The 27,106-nt window shown below is 31.5% G+C and overlaps 1 protein-coding gene across 9 annotated transcripts in view; it reads left to right on the top strand.

The window, feature by feature from the left end:
• KDM6A (lysine demethylase 6A) overlaps window positions 1–27,106 on the top strand; it is a 241,436-nt gene that overhangs the window by 168,598 nt on the left and 45,732 nt on the right. For 3 of the 9 annotated variants that reach the window (XM_031959372.1, XM_031959366.1, XM_031959374.1), the window contains 9 exons: window positions 4,657–4,750; window positions 8,501–8,627; window positions 19,987–20,085; window positions 20,268–20,487; window positions 21,036–21,170; window positions 21,631–21,786; window positions 22,419–22,514; window positions 24,327–24,431; window positions 25,020–25,415. In XM_031959372.1, coding sequence (XP_031815232.1) covers window positions 4,657–4,750; window positions 8,501–8,627; window positions 19,987–20,085; window positions 20,268–20,487; window positions 21,036–21,170; window positions 21,631–21,786; window positions 22,419–22,514; window positions 24,327–24,431; window positions 25,020–25,415 — 1,428 coding nt within the window. The remainder of the gene's footprint in view (window positions 1–4,656; window positions 4,751–8,500; window positions 8,628–19,986; window positions 20,086–20,267; window positions 20,488–21,035; window positions 21,171–21,630; window positions 21,787–22,418; window positions 22,515–24,326; window positions 24,432–25,019; window positions 25,416–27,106) is intronic. The other 6 variants (XM_031959375.1, XM_031959369.1, XM_031959370.1 and 3 more) reach the window with 3 other exon arrangements.

Raw genomic sequence — 27,106 nt, 5'->3', positions numbered from 1 at the left:
CAGTTTTCCATTTCCCTTCTAATCTTTGCTTCGTTGGTTTTGTTTGTGCAATAATTTTTAAATTTGATATAACAAGATAAATTTCATAAAGTCCAGTGCTGTAGTGCTTTGAAATGGTAAATTGATTTTTTAGAAAACATTATGAACTTTGGTAATCAATACAAAACCAGTTGTTTCATTCTTAATACCATTTTAATGCAGGTCTGTTGAAGCATTATTCAGTATGAGGTATTTATTATATAAATCCCTTTCCTTCCCCTCCCCCTTTAAAAAATATTTCCATAAGCTTTCTTGCAAAGAAAATTTTAAATTCTTTGCCTTTCTCAATATATGATCCTTCTTCACACCTGTGTTACTATATTAACCTTCTGTTGGTACTCTTGTTTTTCTGGTCAATTCTCTGTGTGCCTTTTTTATATTCTACTAACCAATCTTACCCCAAATTACCCTTCCATCATCCAGTGGCTTCTATTTGTGTCCTGGATGATACACAAATTCTCATTTTGGAATTTAAGATCAGTCTTAAATTTTAGTCTGCAATTCACACTTAGTACATCTCCCCCTTATTTCTATTTCTCTACAATGTACCTCTCGTACAATTAGACTAGTCTGTTGCAGGATAGGAATTATTTTTGTCACATAAATGCTAATGCTGGATAGTCTTTCTGTAATAATGTATTTTCCATCTACTTATTTAAGTCCAAGACTGCTTTTATCTTTTTCTATATGACTAATTAACCAACTGTAATCAGATTCTCTGAATTAATCATACTGTTCTCCTATTCTTCATCCTAACATGTTATATATTTTTAAAAATTCACTTTTGATTATTTAACTTTTTGTGGCAGTAGTAGGGGTTTATCTTTGTTTTGTGTTGTTTTTGTTCTGTTAGAATCTAAGCCCCTGTAAGTAAAGGGACTAATTTTTATTAACTACTATAGTATTTGGCAGATTGAGTTGTTCCCTCATTTTAAAGGAGCCACACTGATTGGACTCATTTCTTCTTTCTTAACTTATTTTTCCTTTCTTACTTTCCTTTTCTTCATTCCTTTAATCAGAGATGATAATGTTTAAATCATAAAATCCTTTTAATTAATGGAAAAGAAGTAGACATAAAGATGTTTAAATATTTCAGAAAATATCCATCTTTTAATTTTTTAGTGTCTTACAGAATATTCTTAGTTAACTTTCTCATTTTAAGTTTTTGATAAGATACTTCATAACCAAAATATTTGCAAATTTTTGTAATTAGATCTTCTACTAAGCCTCCTATTGTTTTTTAAACTTGTGTAATTATAACTTTGTCCAGTTTTCTAGATTCTCTGAAAAGAGGGAATAGAATCAATAAACAATTTCACTACTTCCCCTAATTGTCCTCTCAAATTTTAAAGGTGACAGTGAAAAGAAGGGGGTACTCCAACAAGCTTTTAAATTCTGTTCACTTATTATCATGAAATAGTGGGTTTGAGAAGGAGGAACAATAACAAACATTTATGAGCATAAAATAATTTTCCACAAACACAAATTATTTATTAAACAGTAGCAAACAGTAGGAGTATCTAAAAAAGCACTGCCAGATTTGGAGTTACAAAGATAAAATGGACATAATTATTTCTTATAGGCTGGCCAAAAGAATACTTCATCAAACTAAATTCAAACCATTGACGTGTGACCCATTATATAATTCTAGACTTATGATGCATTATTGATGAGTCCCTTCCAGGAGGGTAGAAGGGAGGCAGGCCATTTTTAATGATCTAACATGACACTTATTTGACACAGCATCCTAGGAACATAGATTGGAAATTCCACCTATATCCCCTTCTTTTAAACCCAAATGTTCATAATTTAATTGAAAAGAAATCACTTATTTTCAGTTCTTTCTATCTGTACCTCTCTTTGCAGTGAAGTCTTGTTGAATGATGATTGATAAAGTAAAGCTTGAACTAAATGGCATTTAAGATATGCCTTTCAGAAAAATAGGAACTGGAAACAGTAAACCCATTTCTTTTTCTCTTAAGCAATTTAAGATTAAGACCTTTACCACAATTATGGAGGAGTAGAAGGAAATAAAATAAATTTTTGTTGTTGTTTAAAAGTGTTAGGGTCACAAAAAATGTCTCCTATTTATGACTCTAAATTTTTATACAGTTAACACTGTAAAACATACAGAATAAGATGCATTCCTGAAAATATGTAAATTAAATTCTTTATGACCCTATTTATTATTAGAATTCATTATCTTGAAAATAAATTCGTGGAATATGCCCCATAGTTTCTGTCACCTTCTAATTTGCTGTTTATATTTTACTCTTTGATTGACTAAACCTGGCTTATTAGAATCGCATATAATGTTATTTTCAGTAAACACATGAGAAACTCTTCTTTTTAATATAATGTATATGAACTTTTTGATAGCTCCCTAGCTGTTTATTAGAACATCTTCCACTTTTCAACCCCATTCATGTTCAATGTTCCCCAGAAAATATAAGCTTTGAATATTGAATATTATTGAATGTGATTTTTCTCCTGACTCTCTTTATGCCTGGTTAATGACAAGCACCTACTATTTCTGTATCAATAAATTACTATCTTGAAGAGAAAATAAGTAATAGATTTTTTTTTTCCTCTTTCAATGTGACATAATTTCTATCCCTGGAAAAGATTTTGTTTATAGAACTGAAACCTGTGTTTTAAGATCTAGATTTTGCCTGTATCCAATTTGTACAGGAAAATTTGTTTATTGGTGCTTTTGTGTGTTAAGAGCTTGGTATGGCTAGTAAATGACTTATAGAAATATAATTATTTGTATAAATAGTTCATAGGTCAGGGGGAACAGAATTTGGTTATCTAGCAATAGCTCTTCCCTTGAGGTTAGAAACTCAGCTCTGATGCTTTCTTATTTCTGACCCTGGGTAAATCACTGTATCACTTTAGCAAAGAGAGAAAGTTGAGCGTGATGACTTCTGAGAGTGCCAACTGTAGGATCTTATGGGTAATTTTATTTGTTAAATAGACCTTCAAACTTGATATGTTTGCAGTAGACAACTTCTGAGCCCCATTTTGGAGGTTTCCAAGATTAGCAAATGTACTTTTGGTAAATTACCAATCTAATAATATATTTTACTTGTGTTCTTTTCCTACTTTATATGAATAGCTCATTTGTTTTGAACCACAATATTTAAACAGTATAGAAGCTTATACTGTTTTGTAGCTAGTTTAAATTTGTGCTCAGCAATGATTCTATTTTTATTTCATCTGGTGCTTTCCTTTTGAGGAAGAGAGGGACTTTTAAATTAGAAATGAAGTTCATGGGAAAGGCAGTGGGGTTGGGTAGTGTTCAGTAAATACAAATGTATGTAATTATAAGTTAGTATGCTGTTTTTGGATAAAATGCAAAGTGTCCTTGTGAAACTATGGAAAGAACCATATATAAGTTAACATTATAATATTGAACACTTAACTATGAAAAGTGCTATACATGAAAAAGGATTTGCTTTGAAGTACTTTAAAATTAAAAGTTTACTTTCTAGGCCTGCTTATTTATTGAATTTAGAATAATATAAGTCAAACTCTGATGGATAATCCTTTTTTAATAGTTAACTGTTCAGTTATACTTTTCTTGCTTTTTAAATTTTAGAAACACTTATCTCATTCACAGCAACTCTTTAAGAGCTAGAGAAATCAAATTGTCTATTTTACAGAGGGATACACTTAGATACAAAGGTTATGACTTGCTCAGTTCCTGTTAGGATCAAGTTTATTGTATTTAAGAAGGGAGAGGCAGAGAAAGAGAGAATTTGATGTGCAAGGCAAGTGTTTCTTTAAAAGGCTTCATGGTTTTTAGATTTTTGAAAAAGTAATTAAGGTTTCCAAAATTATGGGTTTATAAGTACAAAAATAAGATAGTTTATTATTTATAGATTTAATATTTTCAAACATTGCCCCACCACATAGCCCACAGTGTTATAATTTTTATCTTTTACATCCTATAAAATAATGACTCAGTATAGTATGTTGGATCAAAAATTTTTCTCCCCCAGTTCCTCCATAAGTTGGGTAAAATTAGGGGGATAGTAGGTAGCATTTTACTTTATTATCTTATTTTTTTTTAACTGGCCTTTAAATTATCAAATAGATTTAAGTCAGATTTTATAATTTAGGGTAGAAAATATCAGCCTTTATAGGAATTGTACACCTAGACAATAAGAATGTTAAATTGTTTTAGTTCTTTTGTACCTTTTGGGATATTGGCAAATTGATAAGTAATAAATAATCTATTCAGTTTTTTATGCTACTGGGTATTTCTGAATGCTAGATTTAATAGGAAACTTGGCACTCCAAATTTTGAAAATTTGGAGTTGGAGGCTAAGGTGTCAATTATGTAGAGGTATAAATTGAATAAACCACATTAGGGAGTTACTCTGTACTTTACTTTTCCCTTTTAAATAGCTTTTAGTATTTTAAAATAGATATTGATTAAATTGTAAAGGAGTTTTACACATTAAATTGTCTAATAACTCTTTGAGGTGAAAAAATTAAAATAATTGGTTCCAATGCTTTGTAAAGATCTCTATTAATGAGTGATATTTAAAGGATTATCAAGTTTCATTTACTTTTTCTTTAACTTTCCCCTCCCCTCCATCCATTCTGCAGAGAAAGTATCACTCTGCAAAGGAAGCTTATGAACAACTTTTGCAGACAGAAAACCTTCCTGCACAAGTAAAAGCAACTGTCTTACAACAGTTAGGTATGTAAAAATATTTTGGTTTACCCCTAATTACACATTCCCTTTTTATTTGGATATTTTAGGTGGTTGTTTTGATCTTTTTGCTTAACATTCCTTGCACATTTATTTGAAATCCACTGTTTAGAAGTATTTTTTAAAACTTTTTATTAGTACTACAGTTTAAACAGAAACCCATTCAGTGATTCATTTAAGAATCTAACATATAGAGGTAAATAAAGCATTGCCAAATTTTCATGGTTTTTATCCATAGTAAGTAACAATGGAAATATTTTGTAAATTTCATAGAATATAACAAACACTATAATTTCTGAAACCATCTTCATTTGAAAGGTGATAATGTGACATACATTATCATACAAACAATACAATCATACAAACAGTAAGATGCCTGCCATTTCAAAAAAAAAAAAAAAAATTATTTTTGGTATTACCCTTCTATGAAAAAGAGGACAGGCCTTCCTGAAATAGGGATGCTTATTTTATGCACAGCATTTTTACTTTTTATACTTAATCGGATGGTATTACTTTGATTCTCTTTTTATGTAATCTTTTGGAGATCTTTTTTTGAGAGTATAATTTATCCCCATACCGTATCAATGTGCTCTTGCCCAGTATGTATATTTTGGTTAATATTGATGGTACTATTTTAAACAGAATTTTAAATGGACTTTGTAAGTTCAGTTTTCTTTTTCACCATATAAATTCCTTTAATTTTTTTTTTTTACTCAATTAGTATCTTTAATTTCATGATACTTTAATATCATTTATACTGTATTTTAGAAATAATAGCATTGTAGACTGTAAAAGCATAAAGTGTAGAAATAATGCTTTGTCCTTTTTTTTAAAACTTAACCCATTAACCTACTCAATTCATAGAAAATATCTTTTAACTATAGTTGAAACAAACTTTAGAGGTAAATCTATTTGCTCTTTATCCAATTTCATTGTTCATTATAACACAGTATTTGTTTCTATTAAGTTAGTACATCCCCATATTCCACACTGATTTTTTTCCCCCCTCATTGCCCATTTATAACTTTATTCCTTTCAAACTTAACTGCCTGCTTTAGTGCCATTTACCTAATGTCATTTATTTAATAAAAATTAATGATGCCATTTACGGGGTGCAGGGCACAAATTGGCCTTGTAGCTCCTATCCTCACTTTACCAAAGAAATAATTAAAAGGGAATATGCCAATTTGTGATATTGTATCTGCTATCCTAAATTCTGATGCTAATAACATTCTATACTTAAAAAAAATTATTAAAGCTTTTTATTTACAAAACATGCATGGGTAATTTTTCAGCATTGACCATTAACAAAACTTTCTGTTCCAAATTTTTCCCTTTTTCCCCTACTCTTTCCCCTAGAATGGTAGGTTGTCCAATACATGTTAAATATGTTAAAATATGGCATTCTACACTTTTAAATGGATTGGAAAAATAAGTGGCAATTTCTCATAGTTTGATATACAAGGAATAAAAAATAACTTAAAAAAAAACAAACTAGCTTTGTTTTTTATGTACCTGATAACATGAACAACTGAGCTTTTCCCATCATAAAAGATAGCTTGTTATTGCCCTTTAAGCAGTAACTAATAAGCAAATATCATTGCAGCTGCTATTCCCATTACTAATAGCAAACTGACACCAGTGCTGATAGGTGAGAATAGTAAGAATCATTTTATTCTTCACTTTAACTTATACCTCTATAATATTTGTAAATAGTTCCCATATAAGAATCAAGTTTTAATACAATTGCTATTTAATGCCCATGTATCAATTAGATGAGATTCTTATCCTTATAGTTTTTCAGAATATCTGTTTTCATTGTTATAGATACTTCTTCCACAGGTATTCTTTCATTTTGTGAATTTCTGTGGTGCAGAAGCATACCACCCCATCCTCTCCCAATCACCCACAAAACAACCACACAAACAAATTTTTTGAAAATCATCTCTTAATGACTAACTTACTGATACACAGTTTTCATGAATTATTAATTTAGGCTTGTCTGCAGATATTTCTGGGTCTGTCCTTGAACCTTTACAGTTTGGGAGGAACTATATATATCACAGATTAAAGGTTTAAATAACCCAGACAGTTTGATATGATTACTTAAATATTAGAATAGGATTAGAAGAGGGAGGGCACTGAATATAACAAAATTTGAAACAAATTACTGATGTGACTATATTCTTAGATGAGTTGTACCTTTTATGTGCAGAAGGTACATTCTCGACATGTTGTGGCGGTGGGAAGCACTATTATTTCAAAATTGATCTTATATAGCAAATTTTTAACGTTTTTATTTACATAAAATGTCTCCAAGAAGGGCATTTATGTATTAGAAAATAAAGACTGAATGGGATATTCACAATTTTTTACTTATTTTTTAACTTTGGTTTCTAAGAAGAGGTTACAAAAAAGTATTGAATTTGTGTTAACTACAATTTAGACTTTTTTAAAATATTAGAAAAAAATCATTAACAAATATACTATGTAGTCTACTCTTAGAGAGGATAGGAGAGAGAAAAAAAAGTCAATAGCAAAAAATAATACTGGTTAACTTGAGCTCTACTCAGATGGTGGTGGTGAGGGGGAGATATTCCAATATTCCCATTATAGTATGATTTTTATTATGCCAAATGAACAATTGAGTTCATTCAAATCAATTAGAAATTCCGATTGCTTTCCAGGAGATAATTTAATGGAAAATCACTGGCTTATGAGTCAGGAAACCTAGGTTCAAGTCTTCCAATTAATATTCTTATTTCTAAATTTTGTCTAAAGCTTAATGTTAGAGTAATTGGTGTTTATGTTTCTTGGTTCATAAGCCATTAAGTACTGTAGGAATAGTTGTGTAATTTTATAAATCTGAATTTGTAGATCTATAGGGTGAATTTTAAGATTGCATCACACCTAAATTTTTTGATAGACCCAACAAATAAAAATGTTTAATAATCCCTTCCCTTTGTGTAGTATTTATAACTTTTCAAAGCACTTTGTTTGCCTATCATTTTGTTTATGCTCATAATTACTATGTTAGTAAGATAGCAAATATAATTCCTTTTTGACAGATGCATAAACTGAATTACATTAAACTTGTGAATCAATTAAGCTCATATGCCTAATTAGTGGTTGATCTGGGGCTATAATGTTAAGGCTTTTTCCATATTCATCTCCAGTTCTTGCCATTAGAATACTGCCACTTTGCTTTTTACTAAGTTAAAACTCAAAGAAAAGGGGTTAATATTTCATACCCAGTTTTCGTTGTATAAAATAGAAGATACATATTACATTACAGGAGAGGACACTAGGGAAAATGTGATTATCAAGATATAATTCCTCTGTACAGTGATCTTTGAAGGAAGCTGAGGATTCTGCAGTTTAAGCATGAGGAGAAAGAGGAGTATTCTAAGTAGTCTTTGCAAAATCCAAGGAGATGGAAACAGCAAGAAGGCAGACTTGTTTACATTGCAAATTGAGTGAACAGTAGTAATGTGCAGTTAGTCTGGAATGGTAGAAGAACCAGATTTTGTAGATCTTCTAAAACAGAACAGGTGGTTATATTTTATTATAGACCCCCTCCACTCTGCACCCCCCCCCCCCAAAAAAAAAAAATCAGCCAGGAGAATGTGGGGAAGGATGGTGTGGGGTTAGTAATCTTTTTTGTTTTTATTTTTTAATACACAAGACCACCATTTAAATAATTTAGTTTTGGTGATTATTTTTGAAATTTTATTGTAGGGTGGATGCATCACACTGTGGATCAGCTGGGAGACAAAGCTACCAAGGAAAGCTATGCTATTCAGTATCTCCAAAAATCTCTAGAGGCAGATCCTAACTCTGGCCAGTCCTGGTATTTCCTCGGAAGGTGAGTTTTGTTCAGTGTTTTTAAAGCATTTTTCTTAATTCCACTTTGGGAATTTGAATTTAATTTTAAAATACTATAATATGTGAAGCTAAAATTACTCATAATTAATTTGTTCATTTTTCCTGTAAAATAATTTGGAATAAAGTTTGATAGATTGCAAAAATAAAATTAACACTTCCAATTTTTGTATTGTATCTTACAATATTACCTTTTGTTCTAATTGATCTTTTAAAAATTTTTCTCTTTTTATGTTTAATTTGTTCCCTTGGCCTTTTATTTCACTGTATTTGTCTTTGCAGACTTTTAAAAAAATGACTGGATGTTAACTCTAAATAATGACTAATAATCATTTTTATTTTTCTCTTAATCACCTAGCTTTTGCCTTAGTTGTATAGTTTTTCTTGGCATTTTATATTGTATTTAATGAGATGTTGATGATAGTAGATTTGATTTGGATGCCTAACAGGTACTTTTAAGATATTGCTATATTAATATTATCTCCTTTTTTTAAACTTTTTAATAACTTTTTATTGACAGAACCCATGCCAGGGTAATTTTTTACAACATTATCCCTTGCACTCACTTCTGTTCCGATTTTTCCCCTCCCTCCATCCCTCCCCTTCCCCAGATGGCAAGCAGTATTAATATTATCTTAAATATCATTTTCTGACTTGGTGGGAACATATCTCTTACTTTAAAAGACACAACAGAAACTGTTTTTATTGTTGCCAGAGAGATCATCCTAGTACAAAGTTCTTAACTTTTTTTATATTGAAATATATGTTATCTCTTCATAGAATAATTTATTTTGATATATTTTAGTTCACAAAATATATAGCATTACAAAGAAAATTACATAGAACAATAGTTGTCAGAATACTTTTTAAAACCAAGATCATGACTTGAGGTCAAGAATATCTTATGTAGTATGACTAACTTTTAAAAATCAAAAAATAGACATAGTATCATGAAGGAATTTAGGAAAGACTGTTTGTATTCAACTGTAAGTTATTGAGTGATACCATGTAAAATTTCTACTTTGAATGGTAAATTTTTGTTTAATAATGAGCCTTTTGATTGGGTGAAAATTTCCTTATTGATATTCTCTAAATTATTTTTCCCTTTAACAGCATTTCCATTTCTTAATAAATCCTTTTCTTTTTCTCCTGCCATTATTTCTAAGAAGGGACAGAAATCTGACTTGTTTTTATGGGTACAGAAAAATTCCTGCTTGAGAAAATATAAGTTGGTACCTTTTTTGTACATCTTATTTGCTTAGAGGAAAGTTAAGTTATTGCCCAGAACTATACATCCAATATATATATTAGAAATTTTCCTGGCATTCATTCCATTTTCCTATGATGACTCATTGTAACAAAGAGTAGAAAAACAAGGGGACGGGGGGAATAATTCAGCAAAGCTAAGTACTACAGACAAATTTTAAATTACATGTAATATCCCACTTGTTTGCCATATTTTTCGTCGGGGGAGGGGGGATCAACCTTGTTGATTAGAATTGCAACAAACTTAGATTTTGGGGGTCACAGTGTGATTTTTTTTTTTTTTTTTTTATCTTTCCATTTTACATTATTGTTGTCATCATCTTTATTGTTTTCCTTTTCCTACACGGTTCACTTTTTATCACTTCATATAAACATTATAGTCTTTCATTCATCATTTTTATAGCTCAGAAACAGTCTTTTGTTTTTGTGTGGAACAATTTGCTTTCCCATTCCCAAATAGACATCTGTTTTGTATTGGGTTGCTTGCTTTTGCAAAAAGGATACTGAAAACTTGTAATATTAATTAGATCTCTTCTTATGTCTTTAAGCTCCTTAAAGTGTATACCTGGTACTGGGATTTTGAGGTCAAAGAAAACAGACATTTTCCACTGTTAGCATAATTTTTATTTGCTTTTCATAATGATTGCATTTTAAGTTACTTACGTAACTTAAGGTTCACAGTGAATTTCTACTTTACTGTTTTTCCTCAATATTTAAACAAAAATAGTTTGCTGGTTCCAGTGTGCAAAAACCTTAGGCCTGAAGTCAAGAAGACCAGAGGTCACACCTTATCTCAGATACTTACTAGCTATGTTACTTTGGCCAAATGACTTTTAACACTATGATGTAGGTGACAACAATAATGTTTACCTTCTAGGATTGTGAGGAGAAGCAAATAAAAATAATGTTTATTAAATACTTAGCACACAATATTTTTTTTTTTTTTTTTGGATACTACCTCTTCTCTTATTATTCATAAGATTTACTCCAAACAACTCTTGATGTCTTGACCAAGTTGTTATGTATTGAGATGAAAACTCAAGAGTTGTTTTGATTTGCATATCTCATTTATGATTAGTGACTTGATTCACTTTCAGTTATTAATAGTTTTCAGTACTTTTGAGAACTTTCTGAAGAATGGCTTTTGATTTTATGTACAGCATGTCAATTTTCTGTATATTTTAATACTTAATACTTTAATACTTTAATAGATCCTTATTGGAGATATTTGATGCAAAGAGTTTTTTCCCAATCACTATCTTTATCATTTATGGTTTAAACACATGTACATATCCCCACACACAAATAAAGAACTTTTAAAATCTAAAACCTTGCATTAAATATAACCAAAAGATAGTAAAAATCTTTTCCATTGAATATATTTAGTCACTTTTGTCATATAATTCTCCATTACTTTTCTAGAATATTTAATGCATTTCTTAGCTTCTCTGATGGTACATTAGTACCTGTCTTTCCATAAGTATAACACTATCAATAGATAATGGCAAGGTGGACAGAGTGCTAGACTTGGACTCAGGAAGGCCTATGTTCAGATCTAGCCTCTGAAACTTGCAAGTAACCAATCTCTGTTGTCTTCTAAGGAAAAAGTATTTCTTGGGATTGTTGTAAGAATGCAGTGAGATATATCTATAAAGTACTTAGCTATAGTAGACAGCCCATAAGTGCTAGCTATTACTATTAGTGTTTAAATAGGTAATTTTGATTGTAAGAAAATGAAAATACTTGAGTCATGATCAAAAAAATCAAAGTCTAGACATTTTCTATTATCTTCATGATCCTTCTAACCTGTGTTAAACATAGTAAGTCTCAAAGATAAAGCAACTTAAGTTGTCTCCATAATCTAAGACATTAGTAACCTAAAAGAAGGCCAAATCTCTGAGAACTAATGAGTAACTCCGATTCATTCTCCCCTACAACCTACAAATGTTCCCACTCCATGTATTTGAAACTCCTTTGCAACTCCCTTCCACCATCACCCACCAAATACTTCCTTTTAGTGCATAGAGATCCAAACCCCAAACTACACAAAAATTGTCTGAGGACTTTGCAGCCATCAACATGCAAATATTCTCTTCTGCAAAAGATGTCTATAGGAGAACAGAAGAAAAGAGATAAAAGGATGGCACTTATGTTTGGTTTATAGTAGAGTTCAATCCTGCAACCTCTTCCTAAAAGCCTCTGAGGGCCAAATTCCAAATGATATAAACTATCCAGGTAGCAGTAACAAAATATGGCAATTCTTCCTACTGCCAAATTAAGGAACATAGGAGATGGGACAGAATGTAGCAATATACCAAGTATACAGGGTGCAAAAGGCTATGTGGCATTTCATTAAGCATTAAGTTAGAGCCCAATATTCAGGTGGGGCTCGTCTGTCTTCCCAAAAGTCACTTAGGGCAAAGACTTTGGCTGGTGAACCATGAATTAGCCAGCATGGGAAGAAGCTAACATGCTTTGAGATCCAGTCTCCAAGGAAATAACCATTTGAAGGTAGAAGGTTAGAAAGTGAGCAGTTGGAGAAAATTAATGGGAGAAAAGACAAAGTACCAAAGATCCCAGGAAAAAAGAGAACTCAAAGATCTTGAATGTAAACAAATAATGCAACACAGAAGATGCTAACAGCAGAAAGAAATATTCCCTCTATTTCTATTAAATTTATCTGGACATCTATAATTAAATTCTGGAAATTAAAGGAAAGTAATGCAACACCTAATGAGGCAGTCTTAAGACCCTGTGGATTCTGTGGAACCAAAATATGTTTTTCCTGAATAGTTTAACAAAGGGGTGAAAATTGTCAGAACAGAATTTATGGCCCACCTAACAAAAATGAAAAACTTTGAATGTGGCATTTCATCAAATAACCACCCCCACCACCCCCCCCCCCCCAAAAAAAAAAAAAAAAAAAAAAGGAAGGAAGGGAGAAAACCCTGATAACTGATTAGGAATGCAGATACACAGAAATGAAGGATAATCTGGGAGAGAAAATAAAAACACCCAAAAGAAAACATGCATTATATTCAACCGTTCATTGATCTTGTAGATACACTTCCTGCAGATTATAGGTAGGTCTCAGAAGAACAAAAAAAAAAAAAAAAAAAAAAAAAAAGTGAACCACCTACAATGTGAAAAGTAGTACAAGAAAATTGCAGCAAATCTTTGAAACACAGAAAACAATACCAATTGTAAAAATAAGAATGCATAGATCATCTCAAGAACAAGCTTAAAGCTCCAGACATCAAGGAATACAAGTGATTAAATTAAGCAATTCCATTGAGAAACAACAAATTTTGCTACCAGCTGGGAAAAGAACCTTCAAATGAATCTACTTCATCAATGCATATTGATAAGTTGTATGTGGTTTATAATCTTAGAAGATTAATAATTATTCTGCCTACAGTTCAATTATTCACAAAGCTATTCTTTTTTTTATCTGAAAAATTGTTTTACTTTTCATTTTTCCTCCTCAAGTCATAGACTGCTATTTGACAATTATATGTACTGTTAGAGATTTTAGCTTTAAAATTGTAATTGGAAATTGTGAATATCATTCATATAATCAGAAAATTTTCAGATAGGTAAGAAAATTGCATACATTTTAAAATTAGAAGACTTGAAGTTTTGAGTAGTAGCATGTCATTCCTTCACAGTTTTGTGAGTACCACTCTCTTCTGATTGTCCTATCTTTTAAACTAACATTTTAAAAATTGTTAGATTAAAAACATCAGAGTGGAGACATTAATTTTATTTAAAAACATCAGAATGAGAGACATTAATTTTATTCATGCAGAAACTTAGTCTTTCTTCACTTGGTAAACTTAGGTTCTGTTTTGGAACCTTTTCTTCCTCTCTAGTATTTCACTAGTTTTCATGAATCTCATCAGTTGCCATGAATATAATTACATCTCCATCCTGACAGTTTTGAAATCCACCTATCCCACCTTTCTGACTTCTAATTTCCATTTTCCCACTATGTTTCTGACATATCTCAGACTGTATGTCCAATAGATACCTTAAACTTAACTCGTAAAAAGCTAAATTCATTATCTTTCCTTTTAAAAGGCTTCTCCTTCTTACCTTCCCTATTAATTTAGAGGGCAGTGTCTCTCAGTCACTAAACCTGATGTCATCCCAAACATCTTACTATCTGAAGAACTTCTCAAATATACCTTCCCCACCTTTCTTTCTCTCCCCCTCTCTCTTCCCCTGTCCCTCTCTTCCCTTCCTGTCTTTATTTTTTCGGTAGCCTTTAGGCCAGTTTGCCTGTTTCAAGTTAAGTCTCTCAACCAGTCCATCCTCTATTTAGCCACCAAAGTGGTTTTCCTAAAATACAAAATCCTGTTTGACATTCAAAACCTTTTATAACTTCCCAGTCCTCTTATACTTTACTCCCTGCCATTTACTCTTCAGTGTGTGTGTGTGTGTGTGTGTGTGTGTGTCTGTGTGTGCGTGTCTGTGTATTTTTTTTGCTGAAGCAATTGGATTATGTAACTTGCCCAGGGTTGTGTCTGAAGCCAGATTTGAACTCAAGTCCTCCTGACTTCAGGGCTGGCACTCTATCTACTGCACTATCTAGTTGCCCCTCTTAAATTCTTTTATGTTGTACTTTTTAGTGCTAAAGTCATGTATTTATTTAGATTATACTGTTAAACTTGATGTATGTAAGGTTTAAGCTTAATTTCTCCCAGAACGGTTTCCAATTTTCACAGTGGTTTTTATCATGGAAGTTTTTTCCCCAAGTATTTAATTTTGTCCAGTTTTTTTTTTTTCCCTCAAATAAATTTTGATATTATTTTATTGGTTTTTGTAAAATATCCCTTTGATATGTTTTAATGTTAATAATACAATATCAAGCAAACTAACTTTGTTGGCATTTAACTTTTATTACATTGGCTTAGCCCATTGATACGCGCTGATTATTTTTCCAAACATTAAAGAGAACTATGGTTGAATTTGCATAAACATTGAATATGCTTTGAAAGTTGGATTGATTACCAATTATTTTATGCATCCATCATTCTTTTTATTGGAATTTCTTTTTATATTATTCACTTTAGATATTTTGTTATCCTCATATAGAAGTAATGTTTTATTTTTATTGGTTTATTTTGTATCGTTGCTAAAGTTTTTATATACTTTAGTTTTGATTTCTGATTCTTTTTTAGTAAATTTAGTAAAAGTTAGATTCATTTTAAGTGAACCATCCTGTCATCAGTAAACAGAGGGATCATTTTATCTCCTTTTAGCTTGAAACTTTTGTTTTCTTGCTGTTACTAGCATTTCTAGAGCTGTACATCAATTTAGTAATGTGAGAACACCAATATTTTTATGATTCATTGAGAAAGCTGCTAGTGTATCCCCATTGAATATCGTGTTTCTTTTTGGTTTTTGGAGTTCATATTATAATTTTCATATTAATAGTAGATTTTACTCCATGTTTGTATTTTGTAGCAAAATTCACATTTCTCTTAATGGAACCAACACCCTCAAAAATTAGGATATTTTATTTACCTTTCCCTCTCTTTTCTTCACAATTAATAAACATTTTAATGCCTTTCATTTCTCAATAGTAAAAATCTATCACATCTGCCTTGTTATTTTTTGACCTTTTCTCTTTAATTCTAGCCCACCATTACAACTTGGCTAGATTGTTGTATTACTCTCCCAACTCTTCTTGACTATGGCTAGAATCTAATTTATGTGCAATTACCAGATTAATCATCTTAAAGTGGAACTTTATATTCTGCATTCTCTTGCCACCCCTCCATCCCCCACCCCCAAAGTTAATCAGTCTGTTCCAGTCACCTATCAAGTAAAATACATGTTTCTTTTTGAGAATTCAAACCTTTTCAATTATGACCTGCTTTTCTCTTTCCCCTCATTATTCCCCTTAATTTTTCTTATGCATTAACAAAATTTGAATATTTTCTATTTTGTAAGCAGATATCAGTTCGACCTTAGTAACTTGTAGATAGCAATTTATATCAATGAATATTCCTTAACTCCAATCTTTCCTTTCCAATTACCTAACAGTTCTACTTGAAAGTACTATCATCACTTTACTGTATTTTAAAATAAAACTAATCTAACTTCCAAAATCAGTTTTCTCTTATGACTTTATTTTTTCTTTACTAGTTTTCCCATTCACATAATTGAAACCTTAGAGAAATTACTTTTCTCACTCCTTTTTTGTTAGATTCTAATATATGGGAACACAAGGCATGAATACATAATTTGGAAAGTTAGTTTATAAGAAAGTACTTTAAAAACTAAATAGAGGAGTATATGTTTTATTCTAATGGACATAATAACCTATAAGACATCTATTTCATTTGGAAATGCCTGGGGTAGTACCTGTGATTATGAAAAAAATAAGTTTTGCAGCTGTGTGTAGTATAGTTGGAAAAGGAGAAATATTTGAAGCCAGAAGACCAATGTAGCTATCATTGTAACATTCCAAGGAGAAAATGAAGAGTGCATTTTGTTACTAGCTATGTAAGTAGTGAGAAGAAAGCAGATATAAGAGATGTAAGGAAAAGAATAGGACAAAATTTTGCAACTAATGGGAAATATGAGAAAGTATGATGTCAGTAATAAGAATAATGCAAATAATTTGCAAAACTGGGAGACTAGAATATTTCATATTTCATATTATAGTTCAGAAGAGGAGTTCTGAGAGAAAGATGAATTCTGATTTAGATTTTTGTCTTTCTTTGAATCCCTAGCATTTTTAGCATAGTACCTCACATATATTGTATGCTTAATAAATTCTTTTTATTTCATTAGCTGAATGAAGTTGTCCAAAGGATAGTGTACTGTATTGGAGCGCAAAACAGTAGGACTGAAAATATAGATCTGTGTAATCATATGTATAGAAGTGGTCATTAAGCCCCTGGGAATTAATGGGATCATTAGGTGTAAATAGATAAGAGACTGTATCTCTATAATTGGTGAGTGTGATATGGACAGTGAACACAGACTGATTGGAAGTGAAAAAGGACAACACAGACTATTCACAAAAACCCAGAAAAAAGAAGATGAGAAAGAAGCATGGAATTAAAGTGGTAGAACAGAGACTTGGTAAAGAATGTTAAAGAGCAAACCTTTTATAACATTTTAAAATGTTGGCCATTTATAAAATGATGGTTAGAGCATCTATAAATGTTGGTATTTAAATATGAACTTTTTGTCCAATTCCTACCAACACATTGACATGCTCTTTATACAAATGAACAACATTATTGATATTCCCAGAAAAAAGTAAAGCAAAAGACAAAAGCATTTTGCCTCTAAATGGTGGAATGGTTTGCAAACTCTTTGGAATATGAAACTATGGAGTTGATAAGAGTTGTTTTCGTTGTGCATCCAAAGGCAATAATAAAAATCTTTTCATGGATACTTCATCATTTCTTCTTATAGTGCTCATGATGGGTATAATCAAAGAGACTACCATGAAGATAATCATAGCTTATGAGCCTACATCTGTTGGAGAGGATGAAAAGGTAGAAAAATAATTTGACAAAATATTTCAAAACAAGTGAAAAGTGCACTTTGATAGTCATGGATTTAAATGAGAAAGTTGAAACAAAGAAGAATAAAAGAAAAATGTTGTTGAATCAAATTTTTGAAATGAGAAAGGTCAAAACCTTGATGACTCCATTAAAACTTCACATTTTATATTGTCAGTTTTTTTTTTTTTAAACAAATTAGAAGCCCCTGTACAGGTGACTACCTAACCTCCCCCAGCTATTCTCCCCAGCCTCATTCCCTTTCTCTTCTCCCCCCCCCCCCCCATTGAAATTGATAGAAAACTGTGTAATGAAGCCATAAGCTAGAACAAAGAACAAGTAGAACACAAGTCAAAATAAACATCAAATTACAAGAAAAGATAAAGACCCAAAGTTTATTCATCTAATTGGAAACCTTTCCACCTAATCTTATTTAGATGAATAATCAGTACAAGAAAGTGTTAAAAGGCAAAGATTGCCTTTTAATCAAGCAAACCTTGATTATTATCATTTATTGCAAAACTGTATAGAGCAATTACCACAACTAAGTGATTCAAAGAACTTAGGAATTAGACCAGTGAAGATTTTACCTCCTTGCCATATAGGGAAAAATTAAAATATAAAACAATACTTAGAATTTGAACTTAAAATTATATGTTATTATTCCCACTTCAAAGCAATGGGGGGAAGTATTTAGAAAATTGAATACTAAAATATTTAGTAAACTTGGTGTTAGAATCAAGTGATCCTAGGTATCTCATAAAATATTCAGAATTATAAAGAATTAAGAGGACTATAGTCTCGTCTCTTCTCTCTCTCTCTCTCTCTCTCTCTCTCTCTCTCTCTCTCTCTCTCTGTTTAAATAGGACAAATGTTTAGTGTTTCTCTAAAGACCTGTTAGTTATTTTGTATGGCAGTGGAACATTTGGATTCAATTCCAGTTTCTCATACATATTTGAAGAAATTTATATCACAGTTAAGACTGAGTTGGGAAGACCAGCTAGATGGACTAAAGAAATCTGTTATATTATACAATTTTAAAAGCAATGACAGATCATTTTTTAAGTTACTCCAGAAGGGGATAAAGGTTATTTAAATGAAATCTGATCTCAACTAATGGGTATTATGCAGATCTCATTCCATTGACATCTTAATCTGTTGTGACTTGGATATGACCTTTCAATAAAATCTACACATCTTCCCCTACCCAGTATGTTTGGCGGTCTTCCTCTGCTGTTATTGACATACAATACCCTTGAGAACATAGACAGTTCATCGGTTATCTCTTGATCAATATGTGACAAGCATTGTTTTTCGAAATTGTCGTCTTTTTAATATTATCTATTCCATAGTGATATTTATACCTCTTCTGTGTAATTGCTTCCTAGTATGATTTTATAGCCAGTTCATACTCTCTCCCTTTGACCTGTGGTGTGATCTGAAGCTAAGTCTTAGAAATCATCATTTGCCACAAATTATTAACAAGATGGGCTTTTTTCACCAGCAAAAAGATCATTGTTATCATAAATCACTGTGATTTCCCAAAGACAACTTGGTCTATTTCATTGTAGATACATTGTATAGGTTGATCATTTAACTGTAGATAAAAGTCTGCACAATAAACATTTCTTAATCTACTTTGGTTTTCTTCCAATGGGTTTAGTTATTTTAATGATCCTGCAGTCTTCCTGAGCTTGATGGAACCCTAGAACCAAGTGATAAGGGGATATCTTTGCAAAAATCTATGATTACAAAAGTTAGGTAAGCTAATAATGTGAAAGCAGAGAATAAGAGTAGACATCCCAAGTGCTACCTTGGTACTCATAAAATGGGGGGAAAAAATCTAAGGAATCCCACATTGGAAAGACACTATACATATGAAAACTTTTTGGTAAGAATTAAAAAGTTATTTTACTTTAAATTGTTTCCTCCACTGATGGCAGTGAATATAGATCCACTGAAAATAATGTTTCATCATGCATTGTAGATTATCTTAAAAATTTGAAGGCAAGTCCATTTTCAAATTTTTCATTTTTATGATTTTATAATTCATGATTTAAATTTTATAGGGGTTTTTTTTAATTCAAAAAAATACTTCCTAGAATCTTTTGTTACCTAAAAATTAAAAAGCTTCTTTTTAGTTTGTTTTTCCATGGGGAACCACATTATAATTTATAACTTGCCTTGTTTAGATCAATATTACCTGTGTCATTTCTTTTTGTTTATAACTGTATGCTTTAATGTAATACTAAAACCAGGTTGTTTTGTCTTCATTACGGAATGTTGTGGTGTTACAGTATTTAGGCTTTGACAATTTCTAAATGCAGCATATTTATTCAACCCATGCATTGTTTAAAGATAGACTGCTGTATTTTTTACTCAAACTAAATATAATGTTGAAATATTAGTTAATAAAAATGCATCTTAAAAAAAGAAATGTTCTTTTATACTTCAATAACATAAAACACCTCCTTAGAATAGTTGAAGAATTTTATATTATAGTAATAAAGTATTCTTGATTTTTTTCCCCCCTCCTCCCATCCCTCTCAGGTGCTATTCAAGTATTGGAAAAGTTCAGGATGCCTTTATATCTTATAGGCAGTCAATTGATAAATCAGAAGCAAGTGCAGATACGTGGTGTTCAATAGGGTAAGACATTGTATAAGATAAGTAATATAATTCTGTATGTATTTAAACAAAGATCTTTTCATCTTTTACCACAAGCTGTATATCTTTTTGGGCTTAATATCCTCTTTTATGATATTTAATCCTTTCTTCTCTATTTCTTTTTTTCTTGTTGTTTTTTGTTTTTTGTTTTTCTTTTTAAATAGTGTGCTATACCAACAGCAAAATCAGCCTATGGATGCTTTACAGGCTTATATATGTGCTGTACAATTGGACCATGGCCATGCTGCAGCCTGGATGGACCTAGGCACTCTGTATGAGTCCTGTAACCAGCCTCAGGATGCCATTAAATGCTACTTAAATGCAACTAGGAGCAAAAATTGTAGTAATACCTCTGCACTTGCAGCACGGATTAAGTATTTACAGGTAAAATTTAAATAGCATTTACAAAGAGATATTTTTGCCCATGACACAGCAGGCAGGAAGAGGGTGGATGGCTGGCAAGTTTGTCTAGTTGTGTCATGGTGTTTATGATCTGTTTCCATACTTTGTATACATATCATAGCTTGCAGTATTGTTTTATTTTTCATTTTAAGTGAGATATAAAGTATTTCTAATATGCTCTTTTGCACATTTACTCAGTTGATGCATATTGATTTACATAACTTTTTTTTCTATGTATTGTCTACATTTTTAAGTTTCCATAGCATTTTAGAGAAAGAACACAAACACTGTCTTTCACTCTTGCTTGAAGTTTCATAAGATAATAATTATGAGAGCTCAACTTTGTTCTGATTCTCACAAAGGTTTATATTCTGGTTACCCTCTTTATCCTTAGCATCTTTCTAAAACCCCAAATTTAGAATCTATTTTCTTTAAAACATAATTAGCTACAGCATTTAGGAAGATTTAGTGGACTTGCTCTTACTAAAGTAGGCTTGTGTTAAATTTGCTTTTTACATAATTTTTCCTAGGCTCAGTTGTGTAACCTTCCACAAGGTAGTCTACAGAATAAAACTAAATTACTTCCTAGTATTGAGGAGGCATGGAGCCTACCAATTCCCGCAGAGCTTACCTCCAGGCAGGGTGCCATGAACACAGCACAGCAGGTGAGAAGTTGGGTTATATTCTGCAGGTGCCCAGCTTGAAGGGTTATTTCAATCTTTAGTGGTCAAGCTTATTTTACTAAGCGCAGGACTGGCTTTCTTGATAATAAAAAAGCCTTTTGATTTAATTACAAAGGGATTCTAGATCAAGGTAATACTCCCTATAATGTGGGAGAAATTTGGGGTACCAATTTAGAACCTTTGTGGATTTTCATGATTTTGAGAGAGATTTCTCAAATAGAAATGCTGCAGTGATTATATTATTAAAAAAAAAAAAAATTAAATCCCAAGGAAGGTACACATTCCTCCACTGATAATTCATTTGATTTTGATTTTTCAATCATTGTAATCAGCTATGTCCACATAGCTTTGAAAATTATGCAGCTTATAAAAGTTTTTAATTTGAAGGAAAGAATTAAGAGTATATAGAACCATATTTTTGTCTTCCTTCTGTGATTCTTAGGCTTGTAAACCTCATCATCCAAATACTGAACCTGTATTAGGCCTCAGTCAAACACCAATTTCACAGCAATCCTTGCCACTACACATGATTCCTTCTAGCCAAGTAGATGACCTGTCCAGTCCTGCCAAGAGGAAAAGAACATCTAGTCCAACAAAGGTATATATTCTAGAGAACTAGAAAACCCCAATCCAAAAACAGGCCCAAAATGCACGAAGATTTTGAAATTGCAACATCAAATGTTCTAGATTTTATACTTGTGGACATCAGGGAGTGAAAGGTTTGAGTTTCTCTGATAATTATACATTTTAAACACTGTATTTCATCATGAAATCCTAGCATCATAGTAAATAAAGCTAGAAATCAGATTACATGCATCAGGCCATTTTATTCATTTCCCTGCTGCTAAGATTTTAAAACGCTTTTCACCATCACTTTCCAGTAGTACTGAAGTAAAAAAAAAAATGTTGGGTCTAAATGACAGCATGCTTTTTAAAAAAGGAATCATTTGCTTTATAATTTGAGGGTGGGGGTGTGTGAGGGTGGGTTTAAAGAATCAATATGTTTATATATACTATTAATGATTTCCCCTCTCCCAAGTTTAGTATTAACTTCTCAAATTAATCATTTAATGTTACTTTTGAAAGAATTTGGTATTTTAAAATTATTTCATAGATAAAACTGCAGTATTTTATTCCTATTCATTGTCATTTATTCCCCATTAGTTACTGTTTTATGGGCTAACTGCCACATACTTTAAACTTTTTAACATTTTAACATGTTTTCTTCAGAATACTTCCAATACCTGGAGTAGTGGCCATACAGTGTCACATCCTCCAGCACAACAACAAGTTCATTCATGGTGCTTGACACCACAGAAATTACAGGTATGTATACCAGGAAAAGAGTGTTTTAAGTTTTAGAAGATTATTGTTTTGTTTTAGGTTATCCAAAAATTATATTACTGGAAAATTTACCCTTCCCTTGAAAATAAACCCAGTTTCAGTAATTCATCATGTATCTCAAATACCAATAAGATTTAACTGAAACGACTTTGTGTGTGGAATCAGAAGGCCTGAGTTTGAGACTGGACTGACAGTTATTAACTTCATGACCTTGGGAAAGTTTATTTCAGCTTCCTTAAGTCTGTTTTCTCAGCTGTAAATGTAATTGCCTACCTTCGGCATTTGCCATAATGATTAAATTAAATAAGATACATAAAGTACATCATAAGTATTATAACTTGCTATTACAGTAAAAAACTGGAATGTTTACATGTTTTATGTCTATATCATCTGTTTATTTTTGGCTTATCTTGGTAGAAAATGAGAGTAGACATAGGCAGAATCAAGCTCCTAGTATATATCATAAGTATTATAACTTGCTATTACAATAAAAAACTGGAATGTTTACATGTTTTATGTCTATATCATCTGTTTATTTTTGGCTTATCTTGGTAGAAAATGAGAGTAGACATAGGTAGAATCAAGCTCCTAGTACACAATACAGATGCTGTGAAAATATAAAACCATTACTAATTTTACATTCATTGAATTACAGGAGATTTTCTCTTATTACATTACCCAATGTAAGATAAAAGTTTTGATTTCTTTGTGCTTGATATGTTGACTCCAACAGGGTTTTTTCTCCCTTTACTTTTATGATAATAGCAAAACCTGGAGTCAGCGCTAAAGGGAATTAGAATAGACATACGTCATTATTATACAACACTAGACATGGTATTCATTTTATCATTATGGTTTAAGTATACTGGAACTCTAAAGCCCAGCATGTCTGAAATTTGACGAGAAAAATACAATAAGTAAACTGCTTTTAAGAAAATACTGCTCTTTAAGTGTTACATTACAATTAAGCCTATGATATTTAAATTGAGCTATCTCTAGTGATTAAGAGAGAAAATATACAAAATTTTAATTGTTTTCCAATAAACTGGAAAAATTTTTTCAAGAATTTTGTTGGATTTATCTTGAAATTTTTGCATTAATTTAGAAATTTAGAAGGCAACCAGACACTTTCAAAGGATTACCTGTAAATTTTCTTACCTGAAAATGAGGGATGAGAATAGATTGTCTCAAAGATCTCCCAACTCTCAATCTAGGTTCTTGTAGAAGATAGGTACATACACTGAATAGTCTCATTTATCTCATCAAAGCCTATAAAAAGGTTAAATGAATAAAATCATGTGGGGGCTTTCAGGGTACCTAGAATAAAATATTTAAAAATAAGAGAATGTTTCATATTGTTTGGAATTTTTTAGATCATAGATATCTATGGATAGAATGGTTCGTTTGCATTATTTGTGAGTAAAAGAAAATGGTAGATTTTAACATGTAACCATAATGTGTGATTACTGCTTTCTTCAAATGATTAAATCTAGTAATACTTTTAATAATAGAATTGTAGAGTTGGAAGAATTTTAAAAGATGCACATAGTTTGTACCCTCATCTCACAGTTAAAGAAGCTGAGGTCAGGAGATTATATACCGCAAATCAAACATTAAATTTATAGCAGTGGTTAAATTGGAAGCCAAGGAGACCACATGTCATGCAGTTTTAATATTTTGAATGGCTGAAAGTTCTCTGGTTTTTTATTCTATATATTAGTGTGATAAACATTTTATATTGGGTACACGTGAATTTTAACTTTTGGTTTCTCTTTTCCGTTTGTCCTTTTGTAGCACTTGGAACAGCTTCGTGCAAATAGAAATAATTTAAATCCAGCACAGAAACTAATGCTGGAACAACTGGAGAGTCAGTTTGTTTTGATGCAACAACATCAGCAGGTATGTATTAAAAGTGATTCTTTAGGATTTATAAAGTATTCTTTTTCATTTTTTAAAGTTGGAAATGATCTTAAATGCTGTTTCATGTCCACTTAAATTACCAGAACCACATAACTTTATGTACTTTATGGTATTAGAAATATTTGTGCTGTATCATTTACATTTATTAGCATCACTTTCCTCTCCCTAATCCTCTACCCCAACATCTGACATTCTTAATTTTACATTTTAGTTAAAGTATAATCAAGTGGTAGAAGGAAAGACAATTGAATGCTACTACTGATAAAGATACTTTTGACATTTATATGGCTTTGATAATTACTTGATTTGTTCCTTTTTTTTTTTAAACTGGAGGAAAAAACCTTTTTTCCTCCTAGTTCTCTAATCAATAAAATATTCAGCATATAAGAAAAACCTTTGATCTATTGTACTAGAAAGCTTGATTTAAAAAAAAAATGTTTTTTATAATTATATGCATGTTTTTAGCTCAAAGAGATAAGCATAATAGATTCATCATATCTTGACTATATATTAACACTTTTCTTTTGAGTCACATTAGTAATTATCTTTTTTATCTTTTTCCTGTAGATGAGACAAACAGGAGTTGCACAGGTACGAGCTACTGGAATTCCCAATGGGCCAACTGCTGACTCATCACTGCCTACAAACTCTGTCTCTGGTCAGCAACCACAAGTTGCTCTAACCAGAGTGCCTAATGTCACTCAGTCTGGAATCCGTCCAGCCTGCCCTGGACAGCCTTTGGCAAATGGACCTTTTCCAGCAGGCCCAGTTCCCTGCAGTACAGCAAGAACGCTGGGTAGTACAGACACTATTTTGATAGGCAATAATCACATAACAGGAAGTGGAAGTAATGGAAACGTGCCTTACCTGCAGCGAAACGCACTCACTCTACCTCATAACCGCACAAACCTGACCAGCAGCGCAGAGGAGCCGTGGAAAAACCAACTCTCTAACTCCACTCAGGTAATACAATAACAACTGAATTATTGACTTTATAAAAGTAACAATTTACCTATAATTTCTCTTATTATCAAGCTTTGGGAGCAACAGGAAGCCTGTTGAATGAATGGTACAACTTAGAAAAACTTGTTTTTAAAGTTAAGGTTGACTTGAAAACCTTCACTGCCATTTTATAAAAATATTTTAGAGTTATATTACACATGGTCATATTCAGTGCAAGTTCAACCTTGCCTGGTTTGGCAGAACATTTGTATTAGTACCTGATTTTTCTTTAAAATATTTATTGATTTGTTTTGTCATCTTTATTTCCCAGTGTCTTTCTCCCCTTTCAGGCACCCATGTCCTATTGCAAACAAAGGAAAAAGAGGGGGGAAAATTTGTATTACACAACAATAAAACTAGTCAACACTTTAGCCTTAGCTGTCACACCCTTATAGTCTCCTACCTCTTCAAAGAAGGTTGGGAAGTGCATTTTCATATCTTTTCTTTTTGGGCCAAATTTAGCTATTTCAATTTCATAGTATTTAGTGTTATTCTTTCCACTTATATTTATATCATCATAGTATATATTATTTTTCTGATTCTAATTACTTTGCCATCAGTTCTTAAAAGTCTTCCCAATATTATGTTCTTATTGATTGTTTCTTATGGTGTGCTGATTTTGTTATTTTAGTCACAGTTTGGTGAGCCTTTCATCAATTGATAGGTATTAATTTTGGCTTTCAGTTCTAGTTTGCTATATAAAACTTGCTCCTGTAAATATTTTGGTATGTATGGGGCTTTTAGTTTTTATTGTTGATTTTCTTGGGGACAAAGAGATGGTGATATGCTTACCAGTGAGATATTGGAGGGCAACATAAATGGCTATAGAAATTTTAGTCACTTTCTTAGTATAATTCCAAGTTGCTTTCCAAAGTATTTATTAACCAAACCAACAGGATTTATGTAAGATGACTTATAAAGATTTCTTGGCTTTTTGGGTTCTAGCATTTTGTATTATTGGGATATAGAGAAATTAACTTTTTAAGTGGAAAGAGGATGTGATTTAATTGGGCAATGGAGTTACATAAAATCCTCACTCAAACCACTACAGTGAAGCCTAATAGGGTTTAGTTTTTGAGGCCAAGTGCCATTGTTTCCCAGAGTGATTCAGGGAAACTATACCAACAATTCCTTGCCAACATAGTCATTCTGTTAGTACCCTGCATCTCTCGAGAGAAGTAAAGTAATTTTAGTTGTCCAAGTTATGACATTGCCTAAGGCAGTATTAAAAAGCAGTACTCAACTAAAGTAGAAAGATGCCCAAATTAAATATTTGGATATATAGGAAGTTAAAATATTTAATAATAGCTGGCTTCCTAAAATGCATTCATGGTACCCATCTTGGTCATCTTTTAAATTTGTGACATTTCTGATATTTATTTACTCCGAGAAATATTAAAAGCAATTGTTTCACTTAAGTGTCTGAATATAGTTTTACATGTAATTACGGACCTTAAATTTAGTGGCAATATGAGTTGGTAGCCTATGAAATATTTTGTTTTTTGAGACATTTTATCCTACCTACTAGAAGTTTATGAAGTTTTCACTGCCCTTTGAACTGATTACCTGATCATTGAGATCATTCTTTTTTCCCTAAGTTATTGAATAAATTTAGACCTTTGTTAATCAAGGAAAGAATAATTACTTGATTG

The sequence above is a fragment of the Sarcophilus harrisii genome, chromosome 3 (assembly GCF_902635505.1).
Source record: "Sarcophilus harrisii chromosome 3, mSarHar1.11, whole genome shotgun sequence".
NCBI lineage: Eukaryota > Metazoa > Chordata > Mammalia > Dasyuromorphia > Dasyuridae > Sarcophilus > Sarcophilus harrisii.
This window is presented reverse-complemented; position numbering and strand designations above follow the sequence as displayed.